Source organism: Rhinopithecus bieti, unplaced genomic scaffold, assembly GCF_001698545.2.
Source record: "Rhinopithecus bieti isolate Rb0 unplaced genomic scaffold, ASM169854v2 scaffold_6513, whole genome shotgun sequence".
Classification (NCBI taxonomy): Eukaryota; Metazoa; Chordata; class Mammalia; order Primates; family Cercopithecidae; genus Rhinopithecus; species Rhinopithecus bieti.
This window is the reverse complement of record NW_016805931.1, coordinates 2,145,365-2,163,271: the sequence shown is the minus strand read 5'-3', so window position 1 is coordinate 2,163,271 and position 17,907 is coordinate 2,145,365. Positions and strand designations below refer to the sequence as shown.

At 39.8% G+C, this 17,907-nt stretch overlaps 1 protein-coding gene across 1 annotated transcript in view; it reads right to left on the bottom strand.

Moving 5' to 3' along the window:
* The window catches only part of MAP3K1 (mitogen-activated protein kinase kinase kinase 1), an 80,040-nt gene extending 79,564 nt beyond the window's left edge, over positions 1-476 (bottom strand). The window contains exon 1 of the mRNA XM_017874167.1: positions 274-476. Coding sequence (XP_017729656.1) covers positions 274-476 — 203 coding nt within the window. The remainder of the gene's footprint in view (positions 1-273) is intronic.
* Positions 477-17,907: the final 17,431 nt, after the last annotated feature.

Sequence of the window (17,907 nt, the reverse complement as noted above, 5' to 3'; positions counted from 1 at the left end):
GGAGAGCGCAGGGGGCGGGCACTGCGCCGCCAGCGTAAGGCCTCCTGCGCCAACTGCGTGAGCGCGGCCCGCCGGGCGCCTGGCCTGGACTGACCCAGTGGCCGGCGCGCTGGGTCCGGCCTGCGGCAGAGGTGCGGGCGGAGGGTGGCCCGGCGGCCGCAGGTGGGAGGGAGTGGGCTGTGCTCTCGGCCGGGCGAGAGGGCGGGCGGACGAGGTGGAATGGGAGAGGGAGGGGGCAGGGGTGCTTTGAACTCAGCGCTGCGCGCGCCTCGCCGCCAGGTAGTCCCGGCCTCACCGGCGACAGGAGGAGCCTTGGCGGTAGCGCCGCACCGCTTCCTCTCCGCAATCTCGGCCCGGCTCCGCGGGAGCTCGCCGGAGGGGAGTTGCGGCTTCCGAAAGAAAGAATTAGTTCCGACTTGGGTTTCTGGTGCTTGAAAAGGACGCAGGCGAGAGGGTTTAGTGTCTGTCATTCGCATTGCCGTTTGCAGTGGGCGTCGAGGGACCCAGGCGCGGACCAGCCTCCCACCGACGCGCAGGTGGCGCCCGGGACCGTCGCCTGCTGCAAAGCGAAAGCAAGTCAACGTTTAGCAGGCAGGCTGCCGCGGACCAGAAAAATAAAAGTTTTGTTTTTGTTTTCTTTTGAAAAGAAAACACTCCTTCTCTATTGTCCCACTCCTATCCCTGTGCTACAAATAACAAAACTTCAAAGTTTTCTGTAATACGTTACATCCTTAAGCTGCTCATTTGGGACAACTACCCCCTACCCGCACCAAGTCCCCACAGCCTCTGAGAAACCGTGGTGGGGAGGAAAGGAAGGGGGTGTCCTGGTCGATCTTTAGTAGTTTTTCCTTGACTGCCTTTGGGAAAGACAGTCGCATACAGAACCACATAGAGCGCGTTTAGGGAAGGGACCAGCGCTGTGCCAGGAAATGCTCGGCAATGTCACCCTCGGCCAGGTCGGCCCTCCCCGAATCCGATGCTTCTCGCCGCACGTCCTTCTTCCCTGCAGGGTCGGGCCACTGACCGGATTCCCTCTGTCCCCACCCCTGCAGGGCCGGGCTGCCCCTAGTTCCTGGACTCTACGTGAGAAGGTGCTTTGGGATGGAAAAAGCAACATTTACATGTTAATGATTTTTGACCTTTTGTCAACTGAGGAGAGCTTCTGTGTTGCGTATATTTCTTCCTTCCTTGCCTTTCCTCCAGCTGGTTTGTTTAGGATGGGGAATCTCCCAAAACCCAGGAGGAGCGTCTGTAGATTTACTTTGTGAAACATGATTAAGGAGGGGGGAAGTTAGGGGTGGGGAGTACGGATTCTCACGGAGGTAATCTTGTCAGTCTTCACATATTTAGACAAAAGCCTGAACTATTTACAGAAAAATTCCATTGACTTCTTGAGACAAGGTAAAATGAAAACCCCTTTCCCAGATATAATGTTAACTGCGTAAGCAGGTTAGATCAGAGGAGTTTTAAAAAGTCCGGATTTCATATTAGCTCAATGTTTTGAAAACTGCTGTAACATCTCCCGTAAGATAGTTATAGATCGTTACACTCAACGGTACAAATTTTGAAAGTTCAGATAAATCTGTTAAAAATTAAGTCTACATTTAGGCTATAATTATATGCTCTTTTAATGGTACTCAAATGTTTCAAACCGAACAGTAGTTATTTCCCAGGTTTTCCCGGATTGCCACACCCACCAAATCCTAAACTGAAACGGATAAACTTTCCTTGTTCCTATTTTGATCTGAAGACTTTTAAATTTGCACGCACATATTCAGGTACCTGTAAGTGAGAAAAGTAAGTGGAAGACTTCAGCCAGAGTAGCAAAGTAAAAAGGATATTCCAGCAAAACTTTTGATTTTTGACTCTTTGTACAGTGGTTGAAACTGGGGGGGATCAAAGGGAGAGGGCTACCCGGCGCAGCGCTATCAACTAGACCCAATTCTCTAACTTCCTCCAGCCACCACGTATTACTATGGAGAAACCTAAGTGTTGGCCTTTTTCCACAGTTTTTGGTGCTTTGAGTCATTTTTTTTCCTTAATTTTTTACGTAAATATTCAGGTTGTCATTATGCGTCTGCATATGGACACACTGATTTCTTAGAGAACCAAAAGACATGCTTAACTGAAAAGGGTGTTCTCCCTCTGCCGTATGTTAATAGAAGTTTTGAGGAGCATTTAACTATGGGATTGCTACCAAAGTTTCTGAGTCTTACGCGTGATTAAGACTAGCTCTGGTTTTGGTGCTGTTCAATCCTGCTCTGTGTTACTGCAGAGAGGTGGATGTCAAATATCAAGTACTGTAGGCTCTGAATTCTCTTAATATGATTTCTTTAATGACATTCGAGACTTGTATTTCTTCCAAGGTTGTTTCTAGACTGAAAGCTCTGGTTCCTATTTCCAAGCTCTTCATTTCCATCCTCACTGGGACGTAAACCTTGCAATGATTTCACGCATGCAATTTCATGACAATTTCAGTAACCTTTATACCGTTGCATTACAGATCACTGCCTCCACATAGTGCTTCTGGAAACTACATCACACTTCAGTTCCTACACCATATTCACGTTGAGGATCCCTTTTGACACTGGGCATTTCCTCACTGTGCATAAATATCACAAATATTAGAATGAGCAGACATAATATACATTGGGAGAATTATTTCAGCCTGTACATGATTCATCATATATTTAGTAAGCACCTACTGTGCACATGCAGGAATTTTTCTCCTCTGAGGATATTGTTTGTTTTTAATTTCTACAAAAATGAATAAACAAAATATTCCGATCTACAAATATTTTTATTAGTGGGTATTTATCAGGCTGACTGGTAGAATTCCAGATCCATCAGTATGTGAGTGTATTCACATATTCATGGCTGTTTGTGAGATCTATACCTCAGATAAACATAAAAGAATAATGTAACCTTGAGAATAGGGTAAAAGCTGGTGTTCTTTCAAGCTTACAAATATTTATTATGGAATACTTGCAGGAGTGCTGGGGCTAGAATTTGGTTTCTGCATGCTCTTTCCAGACAACATACTTCCCAGTATGTTGTTTTCAGATGTTCTAAGTCAGAAAATCCTGTCATCAGTGGGATAATTGGTTCCCTACAAGGGCACTGTAAATGACATTATAGTAGAAGGTCTCTTAACCAGCCTCCATTTAGCTGACTCATCCAGTAACAGATACCAGCCATTACTGTGTGGTGTACAACATGCAGATGACACAGCACAATAAATGCTCAGGCCAGTGGCTGGTGTACACCTGCATACTTCTGTTCCTACTAGGTGAGTTATGGGTCCCGTGAGAATCCATTGTACTTGTTCCCAAACTTGATTCTGCCTATTACACTGTTCCTTGTGAAATTTAATTAAATATTACACAATTGATTATTAAATTAATAAAACATGAATATGTATGTGCAAAAAAAAGGTTGTTCCAGTGAAAATGAAGTGAAATGCTTTGAGAGAAAATGATTGAAACTGGGGATCAAAGTGAGGCGGTACCCAGTGCAACACTGTCAATTAGTTAACAATTCTCTAACTTCTTCCCAACCACCACATATCACCATGGCGAAACCTAAGTGCCGGTCTTTCCAATAGTTTTTGATGCTTGTAGTCATTTTTATTTTAATCACTTATGTGAATATTTAGGTTATCATTGTGCATTTGCATATGGACACACTGGTTTTTTAAGAGAAAAATAATCAGAGGACATACTTAATTGAAAGGGTGTTCTTCCTTTACCATGTGTTAGTAGGAAGTATTGGAGGCGAGGCACTGAAAAAATCTCTGTCAAATTAGTTGTGGGTATAACCATTGTGAAAGATTGGGAAGAAAGCATTCAAGCCTAGAATTTACTTTGCAGGTATCTATCAGGAGTCACTTTGCTTTAAAGAAACTAAAACTGAAAATTGTAGACAACGTGAAAGATACATGGAACTCTAAACGGTGGACCCACATTCTAAAGACTAAGGCCCTACAGCCAAATATTGACCAAGAAAACCCCAAACCAACCAAAACAAAACACTGTTGTTTATATGTTTTAAGCTAAAATAAAATACTTAAGAGATATATATGATTCCCTTTTATTAATAAACTTTCTAAACATTTTGCATGTATCTGCATGTTCTTAAAATCAGAAATTAATTTTCGTAATAAATAATGAAAAGTACTTGAATTGGAATTTTATATTTAAGAATACAACTATAACTTATTAAATTTAATTTGCCTCAGAGTAAGCAAAATTCTTCTCACTTTACAATCCTGCACTCATTGAATTCTTTGAATGGCCATTGTGGTTGCTGTTTTTTGATGCATACTGAGATACTCTTTTTCCATTTGACCTTTGTGGCTTAGTCAGGGCTATCATTTTTGCAAACAATATTTGAAGGGTTCATACATTTTCCCAAGATCCTTCTGTAATACTCAATTGCTTTCTTTAGACTAGTGTCCTTGTCAGTTTTTTCTTCCTTTTACTGACTTCCTGGTACAACTCTGCTGAATCCTGCATTCACAAGGCTTTGCAGTTCAGGACCACTTTCATTGGCTTTGTTCACTTCTGCATCTTTTGCAACATTTGCACCTTCACTTTGCAATTGATTTCCATTGTTTTGTGGCCAAAGCTTCTATAAAGAGGTATACAAAGTTGGCATGGGGTTGGGCACAGTGGCTCACGCCTGTAATCCCAGCACTTTGGAAGACCGAGACAGCAGGATTACTTGAGACCTGGAGTTTCAGGCCAGCCTGGGTGACATAGTGAGACCCTCATCTCTGCAAAATTTAAAAAAAAAAAAAAAGTAACTGGACATGATGGCACACGCTTATATTCCCAGATGCTCAGGAGGCTGAGATGGGAAGATGGACTATGCCCAGGAGATCCAGACTGCAATGAACCATAATCATACCACTGCACTCCAGCCTGGGCCACAGAGCAACACCCGGCCTCTAAAAATCAATAAATAGAAATTTTCAAAAATTGTCATGCACTAGAGGAATGCTGTCTAACAAAATATAGTGCAATCCACGTATATAATTTTAAATTTTCTAGTAGACACGTTTAAAACCAGGTGAAATTAATTTCAATAATATATTTTATTTTACGTAACATATCCAAAAAATTATTTTCATGAGTAATTAATCAGTGTATAACGTATTATGAATGAGGTAGTTTCTCTTTTTTGGCACTAGATCTTTGAAATATGGTGTGTGTTTTACACTGACAGGACATTTCTAACATCTTAATTCAGACTAGCCACATTTCGAGTGCTCAAAGGCTGCAGGTAGCTGGCATATTGGACAGTGCAGACCTAGAACTATAGTACCTAACACCAATGAGTTTTATGAATTGTTAAGTGCTTTATTAGGTCAGGATTAACATATAAGAAAAATAATCCACATGTATATGTTCAGGAAATAAAGAAGAAATGCATTAGATATAAATTATAGTCATGTGCTGCATAATGATGGACACATACATGATGGTGGTCCCAGAAGATTATAATGCCATATTTTTACTGTACATTTTCTATGTTTAGATATATTTGGATGCCCAAATACCTACGCTGCCTACAGTCTTCAGTACAGTCACATGCTATATAGGTTTGTAGCCTCGGAGCAATAAGCTATACCATATAGCTTATGTGTGTAGTAGGCTATACTATCTAGATTTGTATACATACACTCTATGATGTTCACACCATGACAAAATCACCTAACGATGCATTTCTCGTAATGTATCGAATGTATCCCAGTCATTAAGTGATGCATGACTGTAGTAACACATAACTAAGAAAATTAGTCTTTCCACCCCTACTAGCTACCTTTTCAAATACATTTTAGCCACTACTGTTGGAGTTACCTTTCTCAATTACAGTTCTGATTCTGTCCTCTCTCCTCAAACCCTTTAATGGTTCCACACTGTATGGAATCTACATTCTTTGATTCATTAAACAAACATCAAGTGCATTTTCTCCTATGTGCTAGACACTGTGCATACCCTAGAGATCAAAGTAGGTATGACATTTACCCTCATGGAACTCCCAGTCTATCACCTCCCTTACTTTCCACCATTGACAGTTCAGTTCTCACCATAGTACATTCTATCCTGAGGCCTGAGCTCCAGCCACAAATATCTGTTCCCCCTAGTTAGGAATATATCGTACTGTCTTTCCTCTTCTCCTGAAAACACTTCCTTAAATCCACTTTACCCCTAAAACCCTCACTACACCACCCCTGGGCCAATCCTTTTCCTAACATTTGCAGGGGCAGGGCGAGAATACAGATGGAGGCCCCTTACAACATTTTTAATTATTTACAAGTTAAACTGTAAGCCAACAGTAAGTAAAATATGTTCTAGATTCCCACTTCGATAAGTATACTTTTATAAAGACAAAATTGAATATTATATGTAAAGTTCTGGCTTTTGTATGACTGATATGACAAAATATCAAAGATAGTTGTATTTAATTGCAGTCCATTAATGGGCTGACAATGTTTGGATGAGGAATAAAGACACGTGATTTGCAATTTTTTTATGAAATTAATTTTCTATCTTTAATTTCAACAAAATTACTAATTATGTTGTTATATTAAGATATTTCACATAATTTGTGTTTGGTCACTTGAAACAATCCAATGATCTATTATTATTAAAAGGTAAAAATTCAAAATACAAATTTGACAAACATCAAAATTTTAAATAAAATATTTAAATAAAGCTGAACTTTTAAAACTTTTGAAAATTTGATTATCAAATATTTTATTAAAATAGACCTATTTGAACTTCTAGCATTCAAGAGCCACATCGTTGCTAAAATATGGACAACATACTTTAAATGTTTTGTCAAATCTATATAAATACAAATATAAGTCATACATAATGTTTAATACTGCAAAATATTCCTTAGTGTTTGTATGTAAATGCTGTTAATATTGCCCATATATTGTGAGTAGTTAGGGATCCATGAAATGGAACACAAAGGGAAATGAGAACATGGACTTTCAGACAACCAGGACGTGACATGTTATTCAGGAATCCATTGCGTTTCTGTTATGTGAGGGAAGAGATTTGACAAGTTAGCGCATTTGTCTCTTCTCTTACTGAAAACTTCTGCCAGTGAGGTCTTCGCTGTGTCCAAAGTGGTGTTGTTTCCAACATCAGTGGCAGCATCAGCATCTACAAAACTTCTTGACATTTGAAGGCCCTGGGGCAAGGCATGTGAAGCTGCGCTTCTCTGTGACTCATTAGTTTTGATCGCCGGAGCAGACGTTTGCCCAGCTACCGCTGTGCACTAGATCCCAGTGATCAGGGCAGCTGTGTGTTCTTGAGTCAATTTCAATTTCCAAATTTGTGACACGTCATGTACTCTAAAACACAGGGCCGGGGTAGTCTCCTGCCCAGGTCCGAGGGAGGTACTGCTAAGCACCTGCTAAGGGGCAGGCCCTTTTCTGGGAGGAATAAGAGGTACTGAGAGCAGAGAAAACAAGGCAATGCCCTTTTCCTCTGGATATTTACAAAGCCTGCCTTGCATTGGAGCCACTTGTGTCTGTGTGCACATTTTCCAATTCCGATGAGACCCTGGAGCAGAGACCATTTCGTTTTCATCATCTCACCTCTGGAGGGTCCCTACCTTGGTGCCTTGCATGCAGCAGTTGCTCAGTGAACAAGAGTTGGTTTAGATGATTACGAAACACCAACTGTCTAAGAGTTCTTAGGATCTGACCTTTAATCACAATGCTCCCTCCCTAACAGGGAGTTCCCCTTCCTTGAAATAAAACTACCTCATCTGCAAACTCAATTGTGCATTCATTTTAGAAAAAGGTAAGAATTTAACTCTATCTATATGGGGTAATTGGTGGGAATGGGGATCAGGGAAACTGGGAATCTAAAAGGCAGAAAAATAGAATGGCAGAAAAGAAGCAGAAAGTTTTGCAATGAAGACTCAGGAAAGTTTAAGGAAAATGAGGGGTAGTAAACTCAGGTCTCAAAAGTGCACTTCAGGGGCCCCTGTGAGGAGAAGGGATTGTTGGTAGTGTGAGGGAGGAGGTGGAACCTGGAGAAGTAGACTGTGGTCGAGGTGGTGCTGGGGGTCATACAGTTGAAAGGCACTGAGTATTTGGATAGAAGCCCATAAAAGGAAAGAAAAATGTCTCTAGGTGTGTGTACCACCGCAACATAAAACCAACCTGAAAGGTTTGGGGAAGAGGATCCTGGAAGTTTCTGGAGAACAAAAGGTGTTTAAAATTATCATTAAATATAAACATGTATTAAACATTTACTATGTGCCATAGGAAGCACAGTGATAAGTGCTTCTTATATATTAACTTATTTAATCTACACAATAACCCTGTGAGGTAGTCACTGTCATCATCGCCATTTTCCACATAAAGAAACTGAAGCAGAGGGGTTAAGCAACTTGACCAAGACTATTCAGAGGCAGTGGAGGTGAGATTTGAACGTAGATACTCTGGGCCCACCGCCCATTCTTTTAACCTCAAAGCAGCAATACGTATCCATTATGATAACATAATATATGTAAAATATCTTTGTTGTTTTTCTGTGGTTAGCTACTATTTTCTTAGTGAGAAACGTATTTATGAGATCTTTCAGTGTTCTTGCTTCAATACAGCTTTCATTCTCTAATGCCTTAAGCTTCTCAAGTGAAAATATTACCATGAAGTTCTTCACCAATACATACCCCTTTGAATGCAGAGAGGGATACTACACTCTGCATTATTTTTTAACCGAAAGTACCAAGCTGTTTCAAATCTTATTTTTGAAAAATCTTCATAAACTAGACATAAAAATTTACCTTTGAATTACTATAGATATTAAAATTCGTTATACAAAGCAATAGAAAACAATAATATCCTAAAGACTCTATGGGAAACTGTGATAGAGAGGGTTAGCTGCCAACCAAAGTCCTTCTCCACAGCGATTGCCATGCAGCTGTAGTGGGGAAGCACTTGCCTAGCCAGTGGCTGAGTTTTCCAGCCTGCCTTACAGCTAGGTATGGCCATGCGACTAGCTGTCATCAACAGCATATGATCCATAGATTTCAAGAAATGGCACAGCTGAATACAGATGACTACCATGGCCCAGAGGATGGCAGAGAAACAGTGAAAGGGTCCCTGAATGACTGGATGGAGGACCGTCCTCTAGATAACTCGAGTTCCCACCCAGGAATATAATTCCTTCGTCTTAAGCCATTGCCTATTTAGATCTACTTGTTAGAGAAGACTAATTGACCCTAAGTAACACAATACAGTTTTATTTGTTCACTAAGGCATTGTGAGATGTACAGCTTTCTGTAGGTGGAACAGCGTGACACAGACTAGAAGGCTTTGCTATCAGCCAGGCCTGTGTTTGAATCTCAGCTCTTCCATGATTGTGTGACTTTTGGCAAGCCGTACACACTTTAGTCATCATTAATACAGGGATATAGTAGTCACTTTTGGGTCCTCGCCCTTTTCCTCTCACCTTACCACTATCTGGTGCACGTAAGCCAGATTTCCATGGCAGCACCTGTATTTGTCTGGCTTGTGACACTCAATTTGCTGAGTATATGGCCGGCTGGAAGTGGGCTCTGCTGCTGATCCTAAGCAGTCCTTAGCCAATGATGCGAGTTGCAGATGGCGTGCTAGAGGTGGCTTACATCAACTTGAGAGCCTAGAGTGCATACTTCTTCCAAACTCTTAAGTTCAATGATGTCGCATTGCTGCTTGAAATTGGCCATGGTGGGAGCATTTACACTACAGAAATCAGCAAATGCTACAAATTAGAGCTCTCCCATCTACTTCCAGAGCTGGCTGCTAAAAACTGACCAACCTACTACCTCTCCTGCCCTTTGGGTAGGACACTTCAGGTATGTTCTACAATGACTTCTGGATTTTATTTTCCAGCAAGGTTAGGTTCTAGTCACCCACAGTAGTAGACAGTGTTTCCTTCACCTCCTGAGTCAACTATTTGAACTGGAATCCCATCTGAAGGTCCCCTTTTGGAGGAACTCAAAGTAGGACAGGGGATAGCAATAAATAAAGTTGAAATTATCTAAAATGCATAGAATTTAGTAGGTTCCTTGCAAATATTAGCTCTTCCCTAGCTGAAATAATACATGGCTGAAACAAACTCAACAGAGTTATTATAGGTTAACTAACCATAATAGGAGTTTAAATTATGCGTTTAAAAATCACTTGTCCTAAATATATGAATCACCTTCAATGACCTTTAACTTTCATTATTTTAAATAGTTTTATTATAACAAATAAAAACTGTACATGTGAAAACTTAAGGTAAATCTCTAACGTATCCAAAGAGACGAAGTTAACTCTATAATGTAGTTTTGTGAGATCTAGATGTCCAGGCTCCCTTATGCTGGTAGGTATAGCCTTCTAAAAAATTTAAGATCTCTGACACTTTTTATTTATTTATTTATTTATTTATTTATTTATTTATTTATTTATTTTGAGATGGAATCTCGCTTTGTCACCCAGGCTGGAACGCAGTGGTGGGATCTTGGCTCACTGCAATCTCTGCTTCCCAGGTTCAAGCTGTTCTCATGCCTCAGTCCCCCAAGTAGCTGGGATTACAAGCGTGCGCCACCACACCCAGATCATTTTTGTATTTTCAGTAGAGATGTGGCTTCACCATGTTGGCCAAGCTGGTCTTGAACTCCTGATCTCAAGTGATCTGCTGCCTCGGCCTCCCAAAGTGCTGGGATTACAGAAATGAGCCACTGTGCCTGGCCTATTTATTGGTCTTAATTTTGCATTAGCAACTCTCAGTTTTGTTTTGTGTATTTTAGATACTCACGCTGACCTCATGTTTTATGTCACCTTTAAACTAGTATCCCAGTATTCCAGTGATAAATTGCAGTTTGGGACACTTCAGAAGGCTCTCTCCGGAGCTCACCATTATAATGTTTCCTACAAAGATATCATGTCTCTGGACATTTTTCTTTAAAAAGTCATTCTTTGTGATGACTTTATAGTGAAATTATAACATTTCTTATTTCAATAGTAAATGCGGTCTTATAAAATACCACGAGTGAGGATGTTTTGGGAAAGCCAAATGATCAATTTCTGAAGAAAGGGCAGCATGACTTAGCAAGAAAAGCATCAAAGAGTCAGGAGTTCCAGGCCAGGGCTACCCCTGTCTGTGTCACAAATGGTGAGTCTCTCCATCACTTATCTTCACTGGGTCTTAGCGTCTCCATTTTCTAAGTCAGGATACTCAATTTGATGATATTTAACATCTAGTCCATCTCTAACAGTTTATGAAAGTCTGTCACACATAGACAAAGGCCCAAATTCAAATAACACCCACCATTTCCTGATCCTGTGCTAACATTTCAAGAGCTATAAGGTAGTAGGAAAAGACTTCTGGTATGTTGTTTCCTTGGCATCATATCTGTGGTGTGAAAATCAGAAAGTAATACCTTCATTACTTTCTGAAGTAGGCAGCAAAGTGTCGGTTTTTATCTTAGGAGAAACTACTGATTTTTTATTGTGGTTTACTTGTAATTTTTAAAAATGTTTTCTCTTTCACTTACTAATAATCACACATGCAAATTAAAACAGTGAGATTTGTTTCCTGCCAGACTGAAAACACTTTAAAAAGTAGATAATGTCTGGTATTGCTAAGGACAAAAAGAAACAGTCACCATTGGTAGGAGTTTAATCTGTGTCCCTTGAAAGCAGATCCTGAAATGAGGAAACAGGAGTGAGGGAGGTGAAAACCAGGCCTGGGGGGCCTTATCCAGTTGATTTCCACCATCATGGACGGTTGGGGCTCGGTTCCTCTGGGCCCATCTGGGGAGCTCCACATTATACACTGGAGAAATGGGAGAGGGTAGGGTAACATTTACCCATCAGCTCCTGTCTTCAGTGGACAAGCGCTGGGCCAGGAGGTGTTACCCTTCCACATTTCAAGCTTTGTGCCTGTGCAGAAGGTAATCGGCTTACTACCGGGCACCCTCACCTGGGGCAGAAGTAAGAGGCAGCAGGGTGGAGCTGGAGTGAGATGCTGTGGGGCCACAGTGAGCTGCCGCCAGAGCAGAAGTAAAAGGTAGACCAAGAAGATGTGAGGTGCTAAGCTCAAGAAGCAAACTGAAAACAACACATGAGATGAGAGAATCTTGGTTTTTGATTTGAGTTTAGGACTGCTCTGCACATCCTAAGATGATACTCATCATTGACTTCCATCTCAAATTACAAAGAAAAATAATTTCTAAGATGAAAACTAAAAGTATCATTGCAGCAAAAGCTCTAAAACACAGGAAATCTCTGCAAGTCTCCCCTTTCACAAATATTTATTGGCAATTGTGGGATCCATCTGTTGCTTCAGATGATTTAGTGGGCAGAGAATCTGCTGGGCCAAATGTAGTAGAACATGGTAATCTGTGGAAGCTGAGATAGAAGCTCTTCACTCTGTTTTGTGGGCTACAGAGCAAGTCATATCCTATCCCAGTCTGAGAGAGGCAAAATAAACTAAGAATGATTTTTCTTTGAGGAGGTGCTTCAAATGCTGGTAAAATCACAAGGCTATCTTCTTTATTTCTAAATAGATTAGTATAAAATCCATGAGTATTATTGCTAGCTCATTAGTATATGTGAAAACATTGGGATGCCAACTCATTTAAAGGAAAGAAAGCATTGGGTTAGGCAAAGCAAGACCATGGAAATACAATTTTCATGTTATTTTAAATCACTTTTGATATCTTAGAGGTTCCCAAAATTTTGTCTTAATGATTCACCGCCTCCATTAGAAGTAGGACATTGGCAAAATGAGTAGAACCTAATTCAGGAAGATTTAGGTTTTTATTTTTTTTTCAAATATTAACATGTTCGGGGTGATATTCTATAGGAATGTTATTGGAAATAAAAGCTTCTGAAATATAAGAACAATCCTAAGCTGATTTTAAATGGCTATCTTTTCTAAAAACAGTTCTTTATCTTCCTGAAACAGCTGACTATATACTGGTACTTAGATTCTGAACTGATGGCTGAGGAGACCTAGGACATTTGCATTTTTCTATTCTCCAACTGCTTTGCAGGCTCGTTGGCTGGGACCAGTGCCCCTCCCTGCAGTTTCAGGCCCAGGCCCAGCTATTCCTATTCATGTGTCAGTTGCTAATCATCATCTGGTCTGGCAGAAGGAAGGGGCAGCTCCCAAACTGCCTGGCCCGTCACATACTGGAGCTGTCAGTCTCTTGAGAGGCTAAGCATCTGTTTAGAGTGGCCCCTGCTAACTCAGCTGATTTTTGCCCTCTTCGCTTGTATTTTTTCCTTATTCCTTGGATGCTGTTTTCATCTTATTTGAAAGGAAGTATCTCAGCACTTGTCATCCTTCTCATATTAATTTAATCAACAATGATAATATGAGCTTAGGTAACTGTCAAGAGGCCATTTTTAATAAGAGGATGGCATAAAATTACAATGGGTTCAGTTCTTTGTGAAAATCTGCCATTGCCCTTACGTAGGGAAGTTATTAACGTTATTGGATTCACTGCCTTCCTTGACAATGTACACCAAAAAGTCTGGGCTGCTCTGTGAGCTTATTCATATCGCAAAGATTTTAGTTATTTTTATTGCCGTTGTAATATTTAAAATTCCTTTTATTCTTACTTGTGTCTGTACTTTGCCCAAAATGAGTTGATTATTTTTGAAGGGAGGAGGACTACTCAATAATCCAGAGAACAAAATAAACGTATCAAACTTATTGATGGAAAGGCTAAAATTAGAGATGAACTCCTTCCCAAGAATGAGTAATCTGGAATTTAATTCAACTAGCATTTGCTGAGAACCCCTGTGTGTCAGGGATTTTGCATACCGTCACCCCCATTTAATTCTCCCACAACACTTCTTCAAGGTAGACACAATTCTTCCCATTTTACAGACTTGAAAATAGAACCTTAGACTTTAAAAATATTTTCCCAAATCACTTAGCTGGCAATTTGGTAGGATAGACTTCTAACTCTAAATTCAGTATTTTGTCACTACACACTGCTGCTTCCAGGAGGAATAAATATATCCTTTGTACTATAATCAGGCACTGCTTAATCAGTCAATAAATATTTATCAAGTGCCTATCAGGTACCATGCAGTTGAAGGTCTTTTGAATAGCGATACTTTAGTAATCACTCACAGTCTTCAACCAGTCCTATTTCGAGGAGTAGCACAAAATTTCCCAGCAGTTTGCTAGGGTTAGAAGGTTAGTTGGTGGCAAAAGTGAATTTCTCTGAATGATCCTGAATAACTCAAACAGGGACCGTAACTGCCACCTCTCCTCATTAGAATTATGTTTTAATGGGGCACTGGAGTTTCAACACAGATTTTTACCTATTTCACTAGAATTATTCAACATGCATAGTAGGTATTCAGGGTACTCAAATACTGATATAATACACTCACTTTTATATTTTCTCAGCTTTGCAAACTAAGTTCTTCACATTCACCTTCTTAGTAAGTCTGTTTCAAAGTTTGGCTCCATCCTTTCCTCCTCTAAAAATACTTGCATGGATAAGGAAGGAAAAAAAAATCTAACGAAGGTGCCAAGAAAACACTTTGCTTTATAAAGGCCTCGTAACTGAAGGAATGTTAATCAAACTTTCTCCCTAAATTAAATTTTGGGCTGACTCCAATATGGAAAGCTCCAGCTGCAAAGGATATAATCCCAGAAATTGTGAATACCTGAAAACAGGCAAGGGTTTTACTTATTCTTTGTCTTTGATGCTAATCTTTGCTATTAGTTTCCGGTAGGGCTGATACAAATCCTTTGGAGATGGACAAATGGAGATGGTCAAAACTGAAAAAATATGGGAACAAAATGAGCTCATAAAAAAGCATTGTTTCATCATTAGTGAACAGTAGCAGATGAAAATCTCATTGTTCTTCAGCTCTTAATTTTGGGAAAATCCTTGGTGAAATGTCACCTCTCCTTCTCCATGTGTCTCCTTTTACTGAGTAATTAAAAATTTAATTGAACTCAAAAGGACAGAATAGGCCTTCAGCATTTTACACTTGAAGTACAATGAGTATCTAATTTGTTTAAATGCATGGTGAAATGAAGAGATATACAATAGCACTTGGCATATGTTTTTTAAATCATTTTCCCCTCAGATACTTAACATGTCACTGAATTAGAAATTACATCATAAAATAGTAGTTTTAGCCAGATGACCTGAAAGCCAAGTCAGTACATCCCAGGTCTGGCTTTTCTTGAAATGATGATGAATCAACTTTACAGCACTTGAAAACCCACCACCAGAATCCATGTGCAATTCTATCTTTTCCTCCAGGGTCCCAGGGAGAAGAAAAAAGGGATAATGCAAATACAGCAAAAAATTTAAGAAACCTCAAACAATTGGTGACTTGATTCCAGGACAGGAGAGGAAGTGAGGAGCTTAAGATAGTGTTTGGCTTATTAGTCCAATAAGGAAAAGAGCAGCTCCTAAAGGTGGCAGATAGCAAGTTCTAGCAGTGGAGAGTGAAACAGGTAGATTTGGTAGAAAAGGAAAAGGACAATTAGTGAGGTATCTTAGGATCAAGGTGTGTCCCTCCTAGTTCCTTAACCAGCTACCCGTCAGGCCATGGCAGTCATACCAGGGATCTGGAGCTGCAAGATCTCCCCACAGTCCTACAGCAGGATTTAGAGCAGCGCAGTCCATTGCAGTGGAGAATTGTATTACAGAACACGAAACTGGAATTACAATCATTGTTTTCTCCAAAAATGTTAAACATATTTGTTTGGTTCTATAGGAATATTGACCTTCCACTATATAATCAAGTTTAAACAGGTTTGCTGTTATAAGGTTTTCTAAACTGCAGGTTTAAGCCAGTATTTTTTTTTAAGAAAAGAAGAAAAGAAATACGATAAAAAATATCAGAGTGCGTTGTCTGAAATAAGGACAATGTGAATCTTTTGTTTTGTGTGTGTGTGTGTCCGTACATGTATGCATGTGTGTATAGTTATGGTGTAAAATGTATTCCTTACTTCTGGTTGCAGTAAAAAAGTATTCAACATCATTGGGTTGGGGCTGCAGAATGGAATCAGTGTTTATACATTTCAGTTCTAGATGTTGAAGCAGGCCCACATAGCAAACATCAATTCATTGGCAGTGAGTTTGCCACAAGCCAGATTATCAAAAGTCAATTCCACAAACTGATTTGCTGAGGCATCAATTTATCACCTTAACTGGAGACTTTCCCCACATTTTAGTTTCCTTAAAGCTTTATTGTAGCCCTATAGCTAGAGATTTGGTAGACTTCTCAAATATCTATCAATTTGGGCTACCAATAGTTTAGACACCTGTGTCCCTTTCTGCTCCTGGCTATGTGGATGTCTCTTGGGTTGACACTGCTGCAAATGAAGTTTCTGACAAATTTTAGCAAATTTGTCATTTGGCAAATTGATTATTTGATAAATTGACTGTTATAACAAACAGGCCTATTGCCTGCTCATATGTTCTTTCCTTTGGAATTATTTCCCAATCATTCTCATTCATAATGACTCTTTTCTAATCCCATTCACATTCTCTCTCTGAACTGCACTGTCCATTGTGGTATGCTGTGCTATTTGCCAATTATGGATACTACATAATGATGATGTTTATGATGTAGTTTGTGAAAATGATAGCCCTGTACAAAAAAGTGCTAAATTCTACAGTTACACAATTACAAAACAATGTAGTATATGATGTGCTAATTGCATGAGATTGACAATGTGTGTAATATGTTAGTTTATTTTTCTCTAAGCATATCCTACTCTCCCAGTAAACTGGCTTGAGACTTCAACCACCTCAGTATCTCTCCACATTCAAGCACTAAATCTTTTCCATGTTTCCTAAGAAACTCCTTTCAATTCCATTTTTCCCCATTCCATCCTTATCCTTGTTCCCGGATTATTGAGTTTACTCATTTGTTGTCTCAATTCCTCTCCCTCCTCCTCTTGTTCTTCCTCCTCCTTTTAAAAAGTTTTATCAATAAAAGTAGTTTAAGAATGCAAATGGTTTTGTAAGTTTTAATATAAAAAGTAGTGGTCTTCTGCTTCCCTTCCCACATTCCCACCTCATACCCCTACCAAAGAGATGACTGCTGTCATCTGCTCTCCTTTGGCTGCTTATTTTTAATGTTTATCTTTACGTATCTATTAATGCACTGTGTTACCACTTATTATTTCATTCCAGTCATTCTCTGTTGTCTTCTCACTAGAGTAGAAGAGGATCTAGTCCCCTTTCCTCTCTCCCTCCCTCCCTCCTCAAGATATACCCCCCATCCTCCAGTAGAATTAAATTGTAATTTGAGTTGTGTAAGGGATCAGCATTTACATGTTTATGGCCGCTAGTCATCCATTGAAATAATTATTTTCCCTGAAGTGTTAGCTGTGATATTGTTGTTTTCATGCTTTCAATTTCTAAATGTCTTCATCCAGTTCTGCTCCTCTGTGGTTATTAATTCACTCCTTAGAAGCCCAGGGTTTATTCCTAACCCCTCTATACACAGCAGGAGCTCTGTTCTTGGGAATGTGTATTTATCAAGATTACCCCTATATCATAACATTTCCTTTCCAATATTCATGACTGGTGTTTTGCACTGTTCTAAAGTGTTAAGTAAGTTAGTGACTTCATCTGTGCATTTGTACACTCAGAATTCCCAGGTGGTCTGTATCTGTAAAGGTCCTTCTTTGTCCATTGGTGAAACCTATGGGGTGCTTTGCAAATCATGATGGCCCTGCCATCAGACAACTCCTTGAATGTGCTCTTCTTGGCCCTTCCATAAACCTGGAAAAACTGCTCTCCACTACATGCCACAGTGGCTACCTTCTGAAAATCTTGGCTTGTGTTCACACCGGTTCCCTATCCAAACTTCTTCAGACCCTTTTGCAACTCCTCTGATGGGAGATGGAA